The sequence below is a fragment of the Chenopodium album genome, chromosome 1 (assembly GCF_948465745.1).
Source record: "Chenopodium album chromosome 1, dcCheAlbu1.1, whole genome shotgun sequence".
Classification (NCBI taxonomy): domain Eukaryota; kingdom Viridiplantae; phylum Streptophyta; class Magnoliopsida; order Caryophyllales; family Amaranthaceae; genus Chenopodium; species Chenopodium album.
Window position 1 is genome coordinate 85,068,644 of NC_137834.1, and position 19,545 is coordinate 85,088,188.

General features: G+C 33.3%; 2 protein-coding genes across 3 annotated transcripts; one reads left to right on the forward strand and one right to left on the reverse strand.

The window, feature by feature from the left end:
* Nucleotides 1-3,059: 3,059 nt before the first annotated feature.
* LOC145559734 (lanC-like protein GCL1) lies at nt 3,060-9,707 on the reverse strand. Its single transcript, XM_081621066.1, has 5 exons — nt 9,298-9,707; nt 7,804-7,991; nt 5,046-5,157; nt 3,958-4,428; nt 3,060-3,669 (listed from the first exon to the last, which is right to left on the reverse strand). Exons 1-5 carry the CDS (start codon nt 9,484-9,486, stop codon nt 3,328-3,330), a joined length of 1,302 nt encoding a protein of 433 aa, XP_081477192.1. The 5' UTR covers nt 9,487-9,707; the 3' UTR covers nt 3,060-3,327.
* Nucleotides 9,708-16,465: 6,758 nt separating this feature from the next.
* LOC145559746 (14-3-3-like protein) lies at nt 16,466-19,158 on the forward strand. Of its 2 annotated transcripts, none has more exons than XM_081621071.1 (4): nt 16,466-17,070; nt 18,071-18,196; nt 18,737-18,853; nt 18,944-19,158. In XM_081621071.1, the coding sequence occupies exons 1-4, from the start codon at nt 16,585-16,587 to the stop codon at nt 18,998-19,000; spliced, it is 786 nt and encodes a 261-aa protein (XP_081477197.1). In that variant the 5' UTR covers nt 16,466-16,584; the 3' UTR covers nt 19,001-19,158. The 2 variants fall into 2 exon arrangements, with proteins under 2 accessions (XP_081477197.1, XP_081477199.1); XM_081621073.1 differs by having other exon boundaries at nt 16,471-17,070; nt 18,074-18,196.
* The last annotated feature ends 387 nt before the right edge of the window (nt 19,159-19,545 follow it).

Sequence of the window (19,545 nt, forward strand, 5' to 3'; positions counted from 1 at the left end):
TACTCGAGTTTTTTTTGAATTAGAAGTGTTGAAATTAATGTGAGAAAAACGAAAAAGAAGGATATAATGTTGGACAATGGACATGAGTAATGAAGACGTTAATTGTTAATCGTTAATCTCTTGAATTTATTGCAAACAAACATCCCAAAAGCAACTAAATACGGGATACTTGGCAATATAAAGTCCCTAGGTTCTCAAGAGAGAAAACTAGAGAGGGAAAGAAGAGAAGATACGCTAATCTTTGCTATTAATGAGGCAAAGAAATTACGAAGTATAAATTATCAAACCACAATTAATTGTTACCTTTCCGTCCACATCAATAACGATCAATTTAAGCTAAAATATTACTCCAAATTACAAGGATACCTTAATATTCTATTTCAAAAAATTCCACATTATGCTAAAACTCAAAGTTATTTTGGGAATTAAGCCTAAAATAAATTTAAATTCTTCATCACTAATTTGTGTTAGAATGAGAGTGTAACCAAGTATAGAGATTAAAGTACATTCAGTACAACACTAATGACATTCATTGTGTGTACAGACCAAGTAGGTAGATAAAAATATAAAATGAAGATTTATGATTTAATTCATACAAACTACTTCCATAATTTTCCTTCCTTGTTGATTAATTATTGGTACTTAATCAAGAGAAACTAAAGCAATCTTTTATAGATGTTCATTAAAAAAAAAAAAAAAAAAAAAAACCTTATAAGTGACTAAGGGAGAATATGGATACACTTGTACATCACTTTACTTGGCATATGCAATTTGCCATTCTTTATATGTTTTACTACCATTAATGTTTACTAGCTACATAGTAGTAAATATTATTTTACTTGTTTTTATTCATTGTTTAATTATTTTTGGTAATTATGGGATAACGATCATGTGAGTGTTTGTTATCAAACCATTTACTCATGTGATTACTGATTAGAATTGCAAATTGGAGAGTTGCTGAAAATAAAGTTTGATATCTAAAATTCATGTATTTACAAAAAAGACGAGGATAATGGAAGGTGGCCACCAAAACCAAATTCTATACGTCACATTCTAGCAAGTAGGTGTACGGTGCGGCTACAATATAATGTTGACGAATTTGTGGCAAGTGGGTGTTTCATTCACAATGTTAGCATGTTGACCCTTTTTTTGGAACGGTCGAATATTAGGGACCCACACTAGCTAGCCAAAGGCTGTGCCAAGGACCCATGAGTACCCATTACAAACTTCATAGGTAGGGTTGTACACTAGTCCAAAACCGGAATCCAGATTCACCATTTTTTAATGATCGGGACCGGACCGTAATCAACCGGTCTGGATTCTGGTCTAGACTTTTTTATTCCGATGTGGTCCGGTTTTGGACTAGAATAGACCAGCTATAATCTTTTTTTTTTTTTTTTTTTTTTTTTTTTTTTTGCATTTTAATATTTTTATATATACATCATCTTTTAACATCTTGTTTTTGTTTGCGTGCTTTCTTATTTTGCACTAAACTTTACAAATTACAAGTATTATACCTAAATTCTTGACAAATTTAAACATAAAACATAAAATTTTCACCTAAATAATAATAATAAGAAAAAACATTTTCCGGTCCGAACCGGAATATTTTGTATTTTACCTGGACCAGACCGAAAACCTGGAATCAACACAATGTGAGGACCAAAAACCAAACCGAAATTCAACGGTCCGATCTTGCCCGGTTTTCTGTCTTGATCTTTTTTTGCACACCCCTAGTCACAGGTACACAACTAGTCAACCCAACCGCCCGAGGTATGTTGAGCCTCACAATACTTGTGGGCCAATGTCATACTCTGTAGTAAGGAAGATCTTGATCAAAGTTCAACCATCATAGTTTTTGGTTTAGTATTTATAGGACAAACTCTTGAGATTAGAAAGAAGAGTAAGGGAATCCTTACCCTCAAGCATCCTCACTCGGCAGGATATGAACACCAAATCTCTAGGATTTGAGATAAGAAGCTTATTATGTGAGCCAACGCTTTGCTGGTTAATGCCATATTAGATTGGGTGTCTAATTTTGTGGAAGGTTGGCAAATGTTGTTTAGCTACAGATCTTTAGCTTAGCCTGTTGACTTTGTGACGTAGCTTTGGTAGATATGCTACTTGAAATGAAATTTAATTAATTTTATAGGTTTGGTATGGAGCACATGTATTTCTCAATGTTCACATGAAATTAATCTTTTTTTTTTTTTTTTTTTTTTTTAACACATGAAATTATTCTTAATTAGATGTAGTTTGGTTGAAATGGTAGCTATTAGTCTAGTAATTTGGCGGCTCAAATTTAAACAGTTAAATGAAGAAATTTTGCGGAGATACCATATAATAACCTGTCTATATATTTAAAATACGTCATAAGATAGCCTATGGTTAGGCACTGTATTTGAGTATTTCAGTACTATCACAAGAAATTATGAGTATATTGGTAATAATATACTAGTACTTTGTATTCCGTTTATTCCAATATGATCTCAAACTATTTTGCTTTTGAGCAGAAAATTATAAAAGTTTGGTATCATTACGCCACCTTGACAAACACAAAATCTTAATCTATCATCTTAATATGTTCATTACCTACTAAACGATTTATTACTTGTTTGGTTCATGTATAATATGAGATTTTGGTTCAGGTAAAAAATGAGATTAGAAGTAGAAATTGTTGGAAACTCGAAGACTAAAGAGTGTTTAAACTGGGCTGGTTACAAATAGAGCTGATCAAAACTAACCCGGCCCGATTTTGGGCACCAATTTTCAGCCCAAACTTTTTAATTTTTGGGCGGGCTTGAGAATACATTTTTACGCCATTTTAGTTCATTTTTTGGCCGGCCTGAAAAACCTAAACGGCCCTGCCATTTTAGGCGGGTTTGGGCATAAAAAATTTGCCCGAAGCTAGGCCCAGCCAAAAAATGGGCAGATTTTTTATGCCTCGGCCACGCCCGAACTCAGCCTGCCCATTGATCAAATCTAGTTACAAACATTGAAGATTGCACCTCCTAAAAATTATGAGCTATGATCACCATATTTTTGTACATGTAATCACATTACAGAAAGAAAATTCACCTCTTTCCCGGAATATGGAGTATTATAACATCTCTTACCAATTCGAATCCTTTCCTATTAAGAACTTTAGGCGAAACTGAGGTTCGAATATTCCTTGAAATACTAAACCAACATACACAGGTACTCATACTTCCCTATTATGTCTTGTCTTTGTTTTTGGACGAATTCAGAGCAGTGCACGGCTTTACTCAGGTGCTAATACTCAAATACAACACTTATATTCTACTACTAAAAGCATATCTTACAGTTTCAAAGTTCATAGCCTGGGAACTTTGATTTTTCCGGATGAAGAAGATCAAAGAAGAAACACGCAGCTCCTGCAAGTCCTAGGAAAAGAGAATAAGCATGATCCGTCCCACCAGAGTTCATTGCATTTACCAGCTGACTTCCTTTGTGATACAAGAAGCTTCCAAACGCCTTTGCTCGCTCTGCATATATGGCTTCTCCTGTCAACTTATAGAGGGAGAGGAAAGCATATGCATTTCCAGCCACCCCATCATCAAGTCCCACCTTCTTCACAAGACCGCTCTTCCAGACCACTTCCCCTGCTTCTATGGCTCCATCACGGAATTCTCTTTCATTGGGGAAAACCTGTATGCAGTAACCAAAACCAATGTCCATCATACAAACATCCTAGAACACACAGGCCTGCTAATGAAACACCAAATACGTGTTTAAATTGTACGGTAAGTATGGTAACCAGGATACTGTGTTTAGATCTACATGTCCTAATTACCAATAAAAACTAGGGTAGGATGAGAAATCTAAAACCCATCATGGGGATGCAAGGCGAAGCACACGCCAAAGCTATCACCCACGACCAGCCTCATGGTGAACAAAGCTTAGATGCCAAACTAAAAAAATGCTAAAGCTACAAACCTGTGAGGCCTTGCACAAAGTGATAACCATGCTGGTTGCACCATGAGACCACTGGACCAAGTTATCCCTAGGGTTCCCATCACTTGATGGGTAGTTTCCACTCATTGGGAATCTTTTACTCATTATGTACCTCAGCGTCTTCTTGACATCCTCGGCATCATCTCCTGAGAGAGGGAAGTGAAGCAAAACATGCAAAATCCCTGCAAGGCCATGAGCGGCACCGAAATATCTCGTCCCGTGCCATCTGTACATCAAAGGACACAACGGATTATCAGAGGCTCCTGCTCTACCCCCTGCTAAAATAGCTGCAACAACAGGCATCAGCAGATCATTTGGCAATGCTTCTTCACCAAGGTGCATTTTTATGAACAAAGCTGCCCACAAAAATCCTGCTCTTCCACACAGAAGGTCATATGACATTCCAAAACCCCCTTCTTCAGGTCCAACCGGAAGTGCTTTTTCTTGTGCTACCTGAAAGTCATAATATGGCATAAGTTTTATGTATCGTTACTTAACTAACAAGGAGAAAAGAGACCCAATCAACAATCACAATCAGAACATAATCTATAATAGACCGATCAAGCAGCTAAGAAGGACTACATACTGAAAAGCCCTACCATTAGGCTGTTATTTCTTTCAAATTATTTCTTGCCACTTCTACAAAGACATGTAATAATTGTACTTTACAAGATATCGTATTTTATATTTTAGTCAAAAATCAGAAGTGATATAAGCATTCAAGGACAATTTAGTTAATACGAAGTATGAAGTAATATCTTATATTAGGGGAATAGTGCTTTCAACTTGAAATTTAGTCTATCAAGTTAGAAATTATGCATAATCATCAACTATGGTGTATCTTGATGAGGAAGTAAGTACACATAATTTGCAGCTTTTTCATTTGACTTCTTCCCTAGTAGTAGTTACTATGCCTTTCAAATAGATGATCTTCCCAGCAAGGCATGATTTCTGATCTCCCACACAAGAGATGGAAACATCTTTCCGGTGGGCAACAAGGTACTGATGAAGACAAAATAAATAGGATGATAACAATAGAAATTTGAAACATGCTAAGCAAGAGTTAAAACCTCAATAAACATGTCAAGAAAATGGCCACGGCTTTGATGGTCCCCCACATAGTTCATGATGACAGCACCAAGTGCATAAATTCCTCCTCTACCACTCAAAAATGTTACAAGTCTGCACAACAATAGTAAGTCACAGTCAAGATATCAATTTACATCTTTATCTATATCAAATATCTACATTAAAGAAAGTTAGCGAGTATAACTGGCAAATATGAAATTATAATATGTGTGTGTGTGTTGCCCGTCGGACACCATTATTATTAATCAGGGCTATGCAACTGTCAAGGCCACACATACAGTTCATTGGTCTGTCTATTTCACTTCTATCAGCAATCTAAGGCGAAGAAATATCCATCGATAATAGTAATTCTATTGTTCAGCTTCCAACTAAGGGACGCATCTACTGATTTATGTAAGTGTAACTAACCATGCATAATAAAGGTGGCAAACTTAACCGACCCTTATTAACTCAAATGACCTCATTGCCAACCAAAATTAACCTAACAGTACATCCATGTCCTTGATGTCAGCAAATTTATGAGAAGGAACTTTATTTTCTTCTTTATTATGGAGACCAGTAAGACAAGGGCCCAAAATGGACCACCATTCCACCAATATTGTGTCAAGCCCAAGCCTAGCTGGGTAACTGTCAACTCTTCACCCCTTTCATCAAGAACCCAAATCCTGAAATCAGGAGGTAGACAGTCTATACACAATATCACATTGCCTCAGCCCTCGGCTCCCGTCAAGAAAGAACTTGACCTCATGATCTCATCCCGACTGATTAGAAAAACTAACAAAACGAGTAAATATAATTATTTCACATGAATCCAAATCCTCCATCTCACTTCATGTACTATCCTACATTATTGGTTGATATTAGCAAAATGCTATGAGCACTATTTTAATATTCTTTTTTCAAATTCAAAATACAAAATATATAGACATCAACAGAGTAACATTTTTTGTTCGCAAAAGACAAGGTTTGATCCCTACCCTACCTCGACATTCCTTATTCATGTAGGCATGTATAACCCATCCCAAAATGATGGATCATTACAAGCTTGGAAATTAGCATCACTTATTATGTAGTCCAACCCATGTCCCATACATAATAATGGTACATGTTCACTACGTCAGTATTGCAATTGAAGCAGAGTCCTATGAGTACAAATAATGAAATAATAAGTTCAACACTCAAATAATTCATTGGTTTTTTTACGTGGGAAATAAACTATACCCTATAAATATCAACGCTGTTGGGAAGAAAATTCTATTCATGTTGGCGATGTTGCTTATATTGGCTAGGAGTCTGGGACCACAAATATACTGAATCATGAGATGCATTTTTTATATTATGTATATGGATTAAAGTCTCGAGGACCGAAAGGAAAGGGTTCACATATACAAAGTATTTACAACCAAGTTATTTACCACTCATATTTTATATACTTGTACTCATAATTGGAGTAGAAGTAGCACTGTAGTTTGTAGGAGTTCCAAAATTAACTTCAACCTTTGGGAGTGTAATAATGTCTAAAAATTCACAAAAGCCCAACAATTTTTTCCTCATAAAAATTTTCTCAAAATCCCAATGCTTATTCTTTACATTCAGTCGAAAAGGAAAATTACATACATAACTCCTGGATCTGCATAGAAGGAGTTCTAATGAAAATATTAATCAAAATTTTAATTAATTGTTTCACTTCATATGTTAATTTGTAATGCTTATACACAGCCTAATAGCCTATGTATCACTTGCCTAATGTTTATAGTATCCAACTATCTGATCCAGTTTCAAAAATTCTTTCAACTTTTTACCTAAGTGTGAAGTTAATACTTCATACGGTTTTTTGTTGTCCACTTTTTCGAGACTCCTACTCCTAGTCCATATTTTTTTTATTCGAATAAATTACATTTGCCTTTCTTTTCTTGGGATTTTAAAAGTTTTCATAAAAATTTAATTAATTTTCATAGACCAAAGTACTTTTAACCTGTAATTGTGTTTTTCATGACACATAGACCATCAAATCATCTTTTAAATAACACTATAAATTTTTTAAATGAGAACATTAACAAGTGTATAGTGAGTAAATTAGTATAAAGCAAACGAGTAGGAATGTATGTTACTTCAAATCTTTTACATAGATTAAAGTATCTAATAATTCTTTTTACATATCTTAGTAACTTTCATTATCCATGATGGGCAATTGGGCACCGTCGAATATCTTTTAATTTTAAAGGGACTTTCTAATGTGCAAACGTTAACACCTAAAAAATTCTACATTAACATAATTATTGTAACATATCAAATGAAATGTATACATAGTTAATTAATTTAAAATTGAAGAAGTTTATAAATTTTCCTTTAAGACTCACCATTTCCATATACGAGATTACTCGTATTTATTGTTGACTTGTTGTTAGCCTGGTTTACTTCACCTTACATTTGGTTGACTTTATTATTTTTAGTGAACTAAAATTAATTTTACTGAATCGAAAATATTTTAGCTCAACTATTTTTTTTTTTTTTTTTTTTGCTGAATTGATATTATTTTAGCTAAACTAAAATTATTCTTATTAATTATCTATTTTTCTTCTTCAAAATTACTAATTTTTATTGAACTGAAATTACTTTTACTAGATTAAATTTTTTTTACTGGAAAATTCATTTTTAAGGTGGAGTAAACCGGATTTAACAACGTCAGATAAACAAAATTTTAAGAGAAAGAATAAATTATACGCGTAAAGTGCAAACCTTGAAGAATGAGCGATGGAGGCACACGCCCTCACAATATCAGCACATAAAAGCAAGTCTTGTTGAGAACCGGTGGCCTGGAATGAGCGGAAGCAAGTGAAGGCTGTCCCCATCAACCCCGTGTATACCGTGGGATCTAATTCCTGGCTCTCCACTCCCCCCTTGTCCTTCCACGTCACGTCCACAACCTGTTTAATTTGTAAAACCCAATTTTAAATTAATATCCTCTTTGTCTTATGTTTTCTTTTAGATAATAAAATAAAATATCATATTTTTCAGATAAACATGCTTTTCTTGCCTCTTGGGCTCAGAAGCTCAGGACTATAAGGTACCCTATGCGTGAGGATTTGTTACACCATTCTGTCATTTACACATCCTCAATAGAGGAGGATTCAATACGCCAGCCTTTTATTAAGTGCACCAGTTTGATCGACACAAAGTTATAAAATCGTGAGTTGAATGCTTAAAAAAACGAAGGGAATATGTAATTTTTTTTGGTTCCAAAATTTGTAACTTCAAGTACAAGATTAAAACTCATAATAAAAATGAGGCAAAAGCTAATGAACGTACGCGAGACGTTGGATAAGCTAGCTAAAAGTGATTAAATTAAAATGAACATTATTTACTCCGATCAATACGTGATTTTGTCACACTTTTCCAAATTAATACCATTTTAGGCAATATATTAAATGCTTATCCAACGTCCCGGGACATTCATTAGGAAGATCCTAAAATGAATTACCCATTAAAAGATTCAATAAAAAAAAGATTTTGAGTATTTAATTGAAGAGTGAAATAAGATATTGTACTCCGTAATAAATTGCCTTAAATGGAAATAAACGTTGTATTTTTGTGAAATTTGTTACTCTATCTATAAAAGGGAGGAAGTACAAGTATAACTCAAAAATTTTTAGGGTGTGATTTATTCGTGTCTTCAAAAATATCAATTTAAAGTCATGTTTAATTATTGATGATTGAGTCCAATTAAGCTTAAATATAAGGAGAAAATCAGGGCTAACCAAGTCCAAAATGTTACGTTGAAGAGGTGAACACACTTTGATCAATTCGTAATTCATTAATCACGTTGAATTTTTAAAATCAATTTTAAATATACGAAGCAGTTACACTTCACTTTCAACATTATTTAAAAAAAAAAACAAAACTAATGAATGATAATCAATCAATAATTCTTTCAAAAAAAAAAAGATAATCAATCAATAATGCAAACCTGAATTCCAAAATTACCTAAAATGCTCATTATAACCTTGGGAAATTAGACAAAATGTTAACAAATTATGACATTATCCAAAAATTTCTGTAATTCCATCTAACTTTCTCAATTACTCAGAATTTGTTAATTTTAATTTTAGACCGATGAACAACCCTAATTAATCCGTTTTCACTAACAAAGTTTAAGCTAAAAACAACACCTCCATTTCATTCAGCTAATTATTAATTAATTAAAAAATGGTGCAAGTAATTGTCCAAAATTACCTGGTTTTTAAGCTGAACGGCAGCACTGAAAAAAGTATGATGATCAGGAATGAACATAAACTGAGACAACTCAGTAGCCGTCCGATCATCATCACCAACAAAGGAATTCAGCCATTGATTATATCTCTCTTCACGTTGTTGTCGATGATCAACTTCATCAGATGCACACTCTACAATTGATGGCGACATTTTATTTTCTCTCTCCTCTCTTTGAAATTGTTAGATGAAGCTTCTAGTTTATTCTAAAATTCTGGGATTATAATTCTGTTGGCGTTTAACTTAGAAAAATGCAAGAATTCCTTTATCTGTGTTTGTCAAGTTGTGTGAGTTTATATACTGAGAATTTGAGAAAGGAAAGGCGGATAAAAGTAAGGGAAAGAATATATGAGACACGTGCCTTATTATCTACGCGTTTGGTGTCATTGTTTTAAAGGTTTGGCCGTTGGATTGCGCCGAGTATCAACATAACAATACTACGGTACTTCCTTTGGTTTTTAGATTTTTAGCCTTGTGATATGTGGGTTGTGGCCTTGTGGAGTTGTAGGGTCTTTTACTTATGTTTGCTTTTATACTCCGGTTCGTCTCGTAATATTACCTCCGTTATATGTTATGTGCAACGATTTGACATAAAGCAGAGAGGAAAAATGTCTAATCGTTGCACATAACCTGTAACGGAGGTAGTATAATGTTTATAGAACACTTTCTTCGATTTTAAATATTTGCTCTATTTTAATATGCGTGGTATTTTAGAAAAAATTGAAGAAAGTAATAAGGTTTGTTCTCATTGACTGAAATCAGCTGAGCTGAATTAAACTGAATTGAGATGAGCTGAACTGAACTGAATATTTTATAGGAGAAGGAAATTAGGAGCTGAACTGAACTGAATTTCAACGTATGAGAACATGCCCTAAAAATATGGAGATAGTAGGATTGGTAGAAAAATAAAAAATTGTAAAAAAAAAAAATCAAAACTAGTTGAGAGAATAGAAGGAAAAAATATAAAACTAATAAAATTTTATTTATGTTGGATACACTAGTTGAGAGAAATGAATTAAATATTAGAAAAGTTTTTCAAATAAAAAATGAAATAAGTATTTAAAAACGACAAAAAATAAAAACTAGAACAAATATTTAAAATGGAGAGAGTATTAACTTATGTTAGGCGTGTGATTTTAGAAGAGTGTTGGTAATAGAATTTTGGACAAAATTTTGAATAAGACCTTATAGATGGGTTGTCCCATAGAAGATATTGGGAATTTGGAATGGTCACATGCTCATTTTAATTACTTGCAGAAAAGTAGTTGAAGACTTGGAGTGACCGAGTGACTCATACAACTATACAAGTAATTGTATACTCAATACTCCGTATGAATATATGGTAACTACTAACTGGGTAAAGTGGTGTTACCTAATTAAGTTTGGCCTGTTGAAATGGGTTGTATCTTTTAATATTGAGGTTGGGGGTTTAATCTCCACTATAAGCACTTTAGGTTGGGGGTTTAATCCCCACAATAAGCACTTTGAATTAGGGTGGGGATTAAACCCCCAACTCCCCTTCACTCCTAAAGTACCTAGCCCGCTAATTCGATTGGGAGGATCTGTGAGAAGTTCCGATCCATTAGAGCCCTTTTTCTTACCAAATTTAAAAATAAAAAATTAATATTTTAAAAAAAAATACTAGATAAGGTGGCCTTATGCAAATGTTGCTTGTAATTTTGTTATGTACGTAAAAAATTACAAAAATTAGATATTACTCGTAATTTGTAAATACTTTCTATTAAAATGAGAGATTATATGGAGTATATATAATCTATATACAGGTCCGGCCCTTAGGGTGTGCAGGGTGAGCAACTGCACATGGCCCAAAAGTTAATAGGGCCTCATATCAATTTAAGAATATAACAAATAAGCTAGCATTATATTCAGAATCTTCGTAGGTAGTCCAACGGTCAGATGCTAGAGAATATTTACAAGTGATTCAAGGTTGACGATTGTTGTCTTCACTTGTATATACGATTAAAGAATAGAACAAGTATGAATTTTCGGAGAAGAAGAAGAAAAAAAAAAAAAACTGAATCATTATTATACAATACATAACAGTGAAACTGTTTTTTACTTTTTGACAAGAATCCACTTATACATGGTATTCTCTCACCTTATGATTTTTTTTTTTTCCCTTTATTAAGAGTGTTTATATTCAATAGTCTGGAAAGTAAGTGTGTAATGGTGTAACACATTCTTACGGAGTACATTAGAGATACATACATAGGACAGGAATTTTTATCATAGATAATTAAGGTTATCGCCAAATTAGTTTGCTAACTAGTGTGTGGCCTAGGCGATGCTCCGGGTTGTTACTTTGAACACTTGTAATTGAATAGATATATTTATTCTTTATTATTTATTTATTCTTTATTTATTTATTTTTAATAGTTTTGCATTAAATCTTTGAATAAATTATTTATTGAACAACTATTGACAATTTATATAAACATATTTTTTTGTATAAAATTTATAATGTAATGAAAATAAAAACATAATTATTATCATAATAATATAATTGATTTTTTTTTTGTAAGAATTGTAGTTCTTAAGGTTCAGATCTCCAATCCATATCTATATTTATAAGTCGAATATAAAAGCATGATTATTTTATGTATATGATATGGTAAGTCATCTAATGCGTATTTTTGCGGTTCTGAGTTCGAATCTCATGATAGACATTTTTCAAATATGAATATGATGACGTGGCAAGAGTGCCACGTGGCACTTAAACATTTTTAGGAACGCTTTTTAATATATAAGTATAGATAAGTTATGATGAATTGATGATTGCAACAATTAGCTAAGGAAATGATTAAATTTTTTTAATTTTTCTTTCTAAATTGGTAATTACTTCAATTCGTATGTTTTTATTGTGCTTGATTTAATATAGAGTTATCTCCGCTCAATTTATTTGTCAATTATGCTAATTGAAATACAATAATTAAATAATAGAGAAAGTGTGAACATAGTGAATACATTATTGAAGAAGAGAACAAGTATGATTTTTTTTTTTTTTTTTTTTTTTTTGAATAGAACAAGTATGAATTTTCAGAGAAGGAAAAGGGCAAAAAAAGAAAACAGAAACATCATTATGCTATACGTAACTAGTGATCAATCTGTTTTTTCTTCTCACATACACGAGGCTCACATGCATATAATGGCGATATATTTTTGTTGTATGAGGAGTTCTCGTTTTCCTCACCTCAAGAAAAGAATTTGTGTTTTCCGCTCATATTCTTACCTATATTGAACTTTTTCCTTCATTGAGAGTGTTTATGTTCATTAGTCTCTAAAGTAAGTGTATAACACATTCTTACATTAGAGATACATATGTAGGACATGAATTATTATAGATAACTAATATTATCCACAAATTTAATTTGCTTATAAGTTATGATGATTGCAACAATTAGCTAGGGAAATGATTGAGTTATTTTAATTTCACAAATTTTAATGCGGACTCTTGTACCGTACGGCAGGGGTTACTTGAGTTTCTCGGTCGGGGGTTATTTGAGTTTTCGGGGTTACTTGATTTTCTCGGTCAGAGATTACTTAAATTTCTGAGGTTTCTTGAGTTTCTCGGTCAGGGGTTACTTGAGTTTTTCGGTCAGGGGTTACTCGAGTTTTTTCGGTCAGGAGTTAATCGAGTCACAATTTTTTGTATGCGGTCTGCCGAGAAACTCGAGTAACCCCTGACCGAGTAACCCCTGATTGAGTAATCCTTAACCGAATGAACCCCTGTCCGAACCACTCAAGTAACGTCTGACCGAGTAACTTAAGTAAATCCTAACCAGATAACTCGTGTAACCCCTGAATGAAAAACTCAAGGAATCCCTAACTGAAAAACTCAAGTAACCTCTAACAAAAAACTCGGTAACCCCTGTCACATGATGTAGTAGGCTTGTAGTTGAGTCATAAATTTCAACATTATTTGCGTGAATATTAATCATTTGATTGATTATTTTTTTACCCATTTTGCCTTTTTTTTTTACCCATTTTGCCTTTTTTTTACCCTCTTTATTTTCGTGAATATTAATCATTTGATTGATTATTTTTTTTTAATTCTATTTGTGGCATGACACAGCCTAATTCGAGGTAGTATGAGTATGGTGTCATGTAATCATAGTGTTCCATTCAAATATATATTATGCCAATTGATTCTACTTAAATTTGACGGAGTCAAACTATTTTAGACTTTTAGCTGTGCACCTAAATAATTATAAAGTATCTATAATATAGGATTCAAATTAAATGTTACCCACTTAATTAATTATTACCTGCATGCTGCATCCGAAGCATGAACCACTCTGTTTCTTGTTCAATAGATGTTCGCCTACAAAGATGTTTTTCAGGTCATCTTCTCCATTTCTGCCCCTAACACACCAAAACATACACGCGTCTCGATCATTGAGAGTCTGAGTCTATAAGAGTCACCATTTCCTAGTTTATACATCGTTCATTGATCGTACAATCGCAGTTTCTTAGCTTATTGTTGCAGCTATAGATTGAATTATTGTTGTTCATGGCTTAACTAATTGCGTAGTGTATGTAACACTTGAATCGTAAGTATGATTATTTTGAGGTCATTGAGATTGACATTTGATAAGAAAGCTTATGAAGAAAATTTCATGCCATCAAGCCCATACATTTGGTAATGCACTTATGCTATAAAAAAAATAAATAATAATAATAAAAAAAAAAAAACTCATTTGTTGCTCACAAATTTTCATTACAATTCATTATTTTTTTTTTTTTGGTGTTCTACCCGGTTCACCCTTTTGGGCTAATTCGAATTCGGGGATCAGTTCTGGGTGGTTAGGTTCCAGTCCCCTCCCAATTGTTGTTGCGGGGGATCGAACACAAGTCCTCCCTATCAAGTGTAGTCCCAATCACCACTACACCAACACCCAATTGATGAACCATTTTAATGGTTTATTGTGTGGTAATAGAAAATAAGGAACAAAAACACATGTATGGAGGTTGAATTCTATTAATAAGGTATTGATCCCATAATATTCATGCAAAATTACATATAATGGTAAGGAGTTTATAAGCAGTTACTCCGTACGAAACAGGTAAGTGTGAGACGGTCATTATTGATCTTTGTTTAATCCATTGATTCAGTAAACAAATAATTCGTATAAGGCAAATTTGTCAGAAAAAACCTTTTAAAAGCCTCATTTTGCAAGAAAAAACCTTTTAAAGCATTTTTTGTTAAAAAAAACCACAACGATCACTTTTTTTGTCTAAAGAAACCTGAGACCACTTTTCAGGCGTTGACTCCAATTTCCCGACGTTGACTCTCTTATTTTCCTAATTGTAGCCAACAGTTGGTTGATTTTCCCTCTTTTTTTTTTAGCCCCTTTTTTCCCCCCTTATATATATTCTAGGGTTCTCCTCCCCCAAATCACTCATTTCCAGATTAGGGCAACTTTTTACCCAAATCTGAGCAATTGATAGGTAATCTAGGGTTCTTCAACGATTTCTTGCCCAATTACGCTCTAATCTAGGATTCTTTCGTCCACCTTTAGCCATGGCAAAGAAGAATTTCGTAAGTTTTTGGTTTTAGAAAAAAGCCCCAATTTTTTTTTGTCTTCCCAGTCAAATTACAGCATATTAAAACTTACCTAAGTTTATTGTTGAAGAATTAATTGCATGCAGAGGAGAGAAGAGAGAAAGGCGAAGTGATGTGATTGAATTACAGAGCATTCATGGAAGCCAAAGAAGAGAGAGAAGAGAGTGGAGTTGGAGGGAAAAAATGAGGGGAGATAAAAAGGTGGAGTGCAAATAATAAAATTTGGGTGCAAGTGGGGAAAATAAGAGAGTCAACGTCGGGAAATTGGAGTCAACGCCTGAAAAGTGGTCTCAGGTTTCTTTAGACAAAAAAAGTGATCGTTGTGGTTTTTTTTAACAAAAAATGCTTTAAAAGGTTTTTTTCTTGCAAAATGAGGCTTTTAAAAGGTTTTTTCTAACAAATTTACCTTCGTATAAATCCACCCATTTTTTTCATGAAAGAACATGTTGAAATATTCCATCGTCTCCATGCAATTAAAAGTTACTCCGTAAAAATATATACTCCTAACAAACTTTGACCAACACACTCAATAACGTTGCAATATTTGTGTAAAACCGTTTTATTATCATAAGACTATTTTTATGGGCCCATAGTAAAACAACAAAACATGGACTCAATTTCTCGCTATTCTTGGCCCAACTCACTTATAACTTTATAAGGTGGTCTTAAAGTGATGAAGCAGTGGTATTTAATACGTAGTAATTAGTACTGTATGTTACAAATAAATACTCATACTCGGTTAAATTATTGTATAAAAACATTATATTAATTCGATAAGGATGTAAAATAGTTGGTAGATGTTTGCAAGACATTGCATTTAGATATAGGAAAATGATACATACTATACTTGCATTTTTAAATTTATACAAGTATCATATGGATAGTAATTAAAAGCTTAAAATGAACTGATAAATTGGGTTTTTCCGGATTGCATTGATCCGAGTTGGGTCATTTTTGGGTAATACTTGTTCAAGATAATTTCATGCTTAGATTAGGGTCTGTTTATATTTACTGAACTGAATTGAATTAATATGAAATTAATATTTTATGAGAGAAGGAAATTAGGAGCTTCTGAATTGAAATTAAGCTGAAGTGAGCAGACCCCTAATCATAACATTTTTTATTCAATTGCCAATGTGCTTATTTTAACACGATAATCATTTACTAACGAGTCAGATGAATTGATCCAAATCAATTCAAATGATTTCGAACAGAGCTTAGATTTTAAATCAAGTTTTCAGGTCAGTTAATCGGATAACCTTAGTTGATTCAAGGATAATTTTGTAAATACAGAGTAATTTTTTTTTACTAGTACACTCCCCAAAAGTAAATTAAGAAAATGTACGGAGTAAATACGTAGTATAAAAATAAAATACGGAGTAAGAGTAACGAGTACGAGTAAAAAAAAAAAAAAAAAAAAAAAAAAAAAAAAAAAAAAAAAAACCTAAAAAAGGATTAAAAAGAGAAACCTGAAGACCGCGTGATGCGGGGTTATATAGCTGGCACCCTGTTCACTTTCTTCCTCCAATTTCTCCGAATCCTTAGACTCTAATTTGTTTCAAATTTCAAAATCCCTAAAAAATTAAAAAAAAAAAAAAAAAAAACACCCAAAATCAAAACTCAAATCTCAGAAAAAAAAAAAAAAAAAAAACCTTCAAACTACAACAATGGCAGCATCTACAGCAAGAGATGAGAACGTATACATGGCGAAACTCGCCGAACAAGCCGAACGTTACGAAGAAATGGTAGAATTCATGGAGAAAGTCGTTTCAGCCGCTTGCGAAGGCGAAGAACTTACCGTCGAAGAGCGCAACCTTCTCTCCGTCGCCTACAAAAACGTCATTGGTGCTCGTCGTGCTTCATGGCGGATCGTTTCATCGATCGAACAAAAGGAAGAAAGTCGCGGAAATGAAGATCATGTTTCCACCATTAGAGGTTACAGATCTAAGATTGAATCTGAACTTTCTAACATTTGTGATGGCATTTTGAAGCTTCTGGAATCTAAGCTTATTCCTGTTGCTATTAGTGCCGATTCTAAGGTCTTTTATCTCAAGATGAAAGGTGATTATTATCGTTATTTGGCTGAGTTTAAGACTGGATCTGAAAGGAAGGAGGCTGCTGAGAATACTCTCTCTGCTTACAAAGCTGCTCAGGTATTTTGTTTTTTTAATTTCTTCGATTTTTTTCATTTTGTAATTTGTTCGATTTGTTTTGCGATTTGATTGATTTAGCTTTTTAGTTTTATTTTGAATCATTTTTTGGTGGAAATTTGGTTGAAATTAGGATCGGATTAATGTTTTTTTGTTTAGATTGTTGGTAATTCATCGGCATTGTGTTAATCGTGGTTTATATTGTTAATGTTGGCCTATCTAATTGTTAATTTTGAATTAATTTTGCAATAATGTGTGATTAATTGATTCATATTTTGATTGTTTGTCTGAAAACTTGTTTGATGTGACACTGGTGATTGGTATGAGGAAACGTTGAAAGAGATCATCAAAATTATTAGTGTGAAAGTGATTGGAAATCTTTGTTTTATGTTGTTATATACCTTTGGAGAAAGTGACATTGATATTTGTGTTGGAATTTTGACAATTTGTTCAATCTTAAGATGCTAATTGCATTAAACTTTACATATTGAGACAACGGATTTTGATCTTAATTTTCTTTCGTAATCGAATTTGTTGATGCATAAAGGTGTAACCAAAGGGAAGTAGGAATTTGAAAAGGTGGTTTGTCATTAGAGAAGTGGTTAGTACAGAAAAATGTACGAAGTATTATTGATCTTAGGATTGGCGAACTGAGAAGAAAATCTGAATTGCATTACAGGGAAAATGTGATGAAAGCGATATTATAATGTGTTATCAACTAGTCATAATATAAGAATATAAGGATTGTCAATTTTGATGGGATAATGGATCATTGTCCCAGGCTTAGTGATCGCTATATTTTGTTCTTTGTTTGACGTGTTTCTGTTATTGGTTGTGGTTGTGGTTGCTGTTTTGAAGATGTCGTCTTATGTACTTTCAAAGAATTCTTTTGTTGAATGTTCTGTTTGGTTAATTGTTATGAGTTTGGTTGTTGATTGTTATGGGTCGAGGGTATGTGGCGTTGTTAGCCAACTTATGACTAATGCCCGTCCTTTTCATTTAGCAGGATATTGCGAATGCTGACTTGCCTCCAACACATCCTATCCGTCTTGGTCTTGCACTTAACTTCTCAGTTTTCTACTATGAGATTCTCAATTCTCCTGATCGTGCCTGCAACTTAGCTAAACAGGTAAGAATTATAACTAGGGCAGAGATACCTCCATTTTCATATCAAGACCAGAAAGAGATTCTCTTTTCTTGCTTAATTTACAGTTTTGTTTTTCATCTTCGTTTTAATTCAGCATGTCACAAGCTTTGTATTACATAAAGGGACTTTCCTTCCTGTATTCAACTAGCAAGCCTAACATTGGTTTCTCGTGTTAGATGATCATCTCTGAAAATCATTTAACCGGATTAACCATTTACCGTGGAAATGATTAACAATTTACTTACAATGCTTTATGTCTTGAAATGTTGGACATTCATCAATTACATTAGTTAGCTACATAACCTACATTATGCATTAAACAACTGGGGGGTAGTATTTTTCACTACAGATGATTTTGTATGATAGAATGGTATACTGTTTTCGACTTTGTAACATGCTGTTAACCATTTATCAGCTGTATATGTGTGGCTTTATTTGAAAATAATTCCGCAAGATCTATGCTGACATGCTACATACTATGAGCTCTTTTTTTTCATTTAACAATGTCATTTCTTTCTCAAGGCCTTTGATGAAGCAATTGCTGAGTTGGACACCCTTGGGGAAGATTCCTACAAAGACAGCACTCTAATTATGCAGCTTCTCCGGGATAACCTGACTTTGTGGACCTCCGACATGCTGGTAGGGAATAGTTAACTCATTACTCGAATCTGCATTATACTATGTCTGTTGCCATTTCGTTCCTTAATGGGTCTGTATTTTCTATTGCAGGAGGATGGAGCTGACGAGATCAAAGAGGCATCCAACAAGCAGGATGAAGAAAAGTGAAAGCTCTGAAAGCTCATTGTTTAGAATTAGGATTTGCCTTTTGATTTGCTATGGTTTAATTTTTGAATTGAGGGTGCTGCTGAATATTTGACAGTTCCTAGCTGTTATCTTGATTCTTATTTCTAAATTATATCAAACAATATCGTATTTTTAATCTCTATCTCAATTGGTGGCCTGCCTACCTCTATCTCTTTTTTGGATTCGCGATGCCACCGGGTATTCGCCTTTTGCCGTGTGTATTAGTGCATAGATCCCACTATATGGGTTCTGATTGAAATTTTTTAACAAAGCATGAAAGTACGAGCCAAGTTGCATTAAATTTAATGGTTACAGATCAATTTGTTTCTTTGGGTTGATTCTGTTTAGCTGCCTTTTGCCAATTTAAATTCTGTTTAGGTGTTTTTTTCGTAGTGAAGTTGTTAGCTTCTTTTGACTGTCTTAACTAGTCATAGGGGATTAGGAGTACTTAATGCCATAATTTAAACCCTGTACTGTTCACATTATTTCAACGAATTCAAGAAAATTGCGTAATGGTAAAATTGTGA

Excerpts from the sequence above, each read along its gene's own strand:
- LOC145559734 (XM_081621066.1), bottom strand. The coding sequence starts at position 9,486 with ATGTCGCCATCAATTGTAGAGTGTGCATCTGATGAAGTTGATCATCGA. Across the intron at positions 5,158-7,803 it reads TCCATCGCTCATTCTTCAAG|ACTTGTAACATTTTTGAGTG; the intron begins GTTTGCACTTTA and ends ATTGTTGTGCAG. Across the intron at positions 3,670-3,957 it reads CTTTGTGCAAGGCCTCACAG|GTTTTCCCCAATGAAAGAGA; the intron begins GTTTGTAGCTTT and ends TACTGCATACAG.
- LOC145559746 (XM_081621071.1), top strand. The coding sequence starts at position 16,585 with ATGGCAGCATCTACAGCAAGAGATGAGAACGTATACATGGCGAAACTC. Across the intron at positions 18,197-18,736 it reads CCTGCAACTTAGCTAAACAG|GCCTTTGATGAAGCAATTGC; the intron begins GTAAGAATTATA and ends TTCTTTCTCAAG. Across the intron at positions 18,854-18,943 it reads TGTGGACCTCCGACATGCTG|GAGGATGGAGCTGACGAGAT; the intron begins GTAGGGAATAGT and ends TTTCTATTGCAG.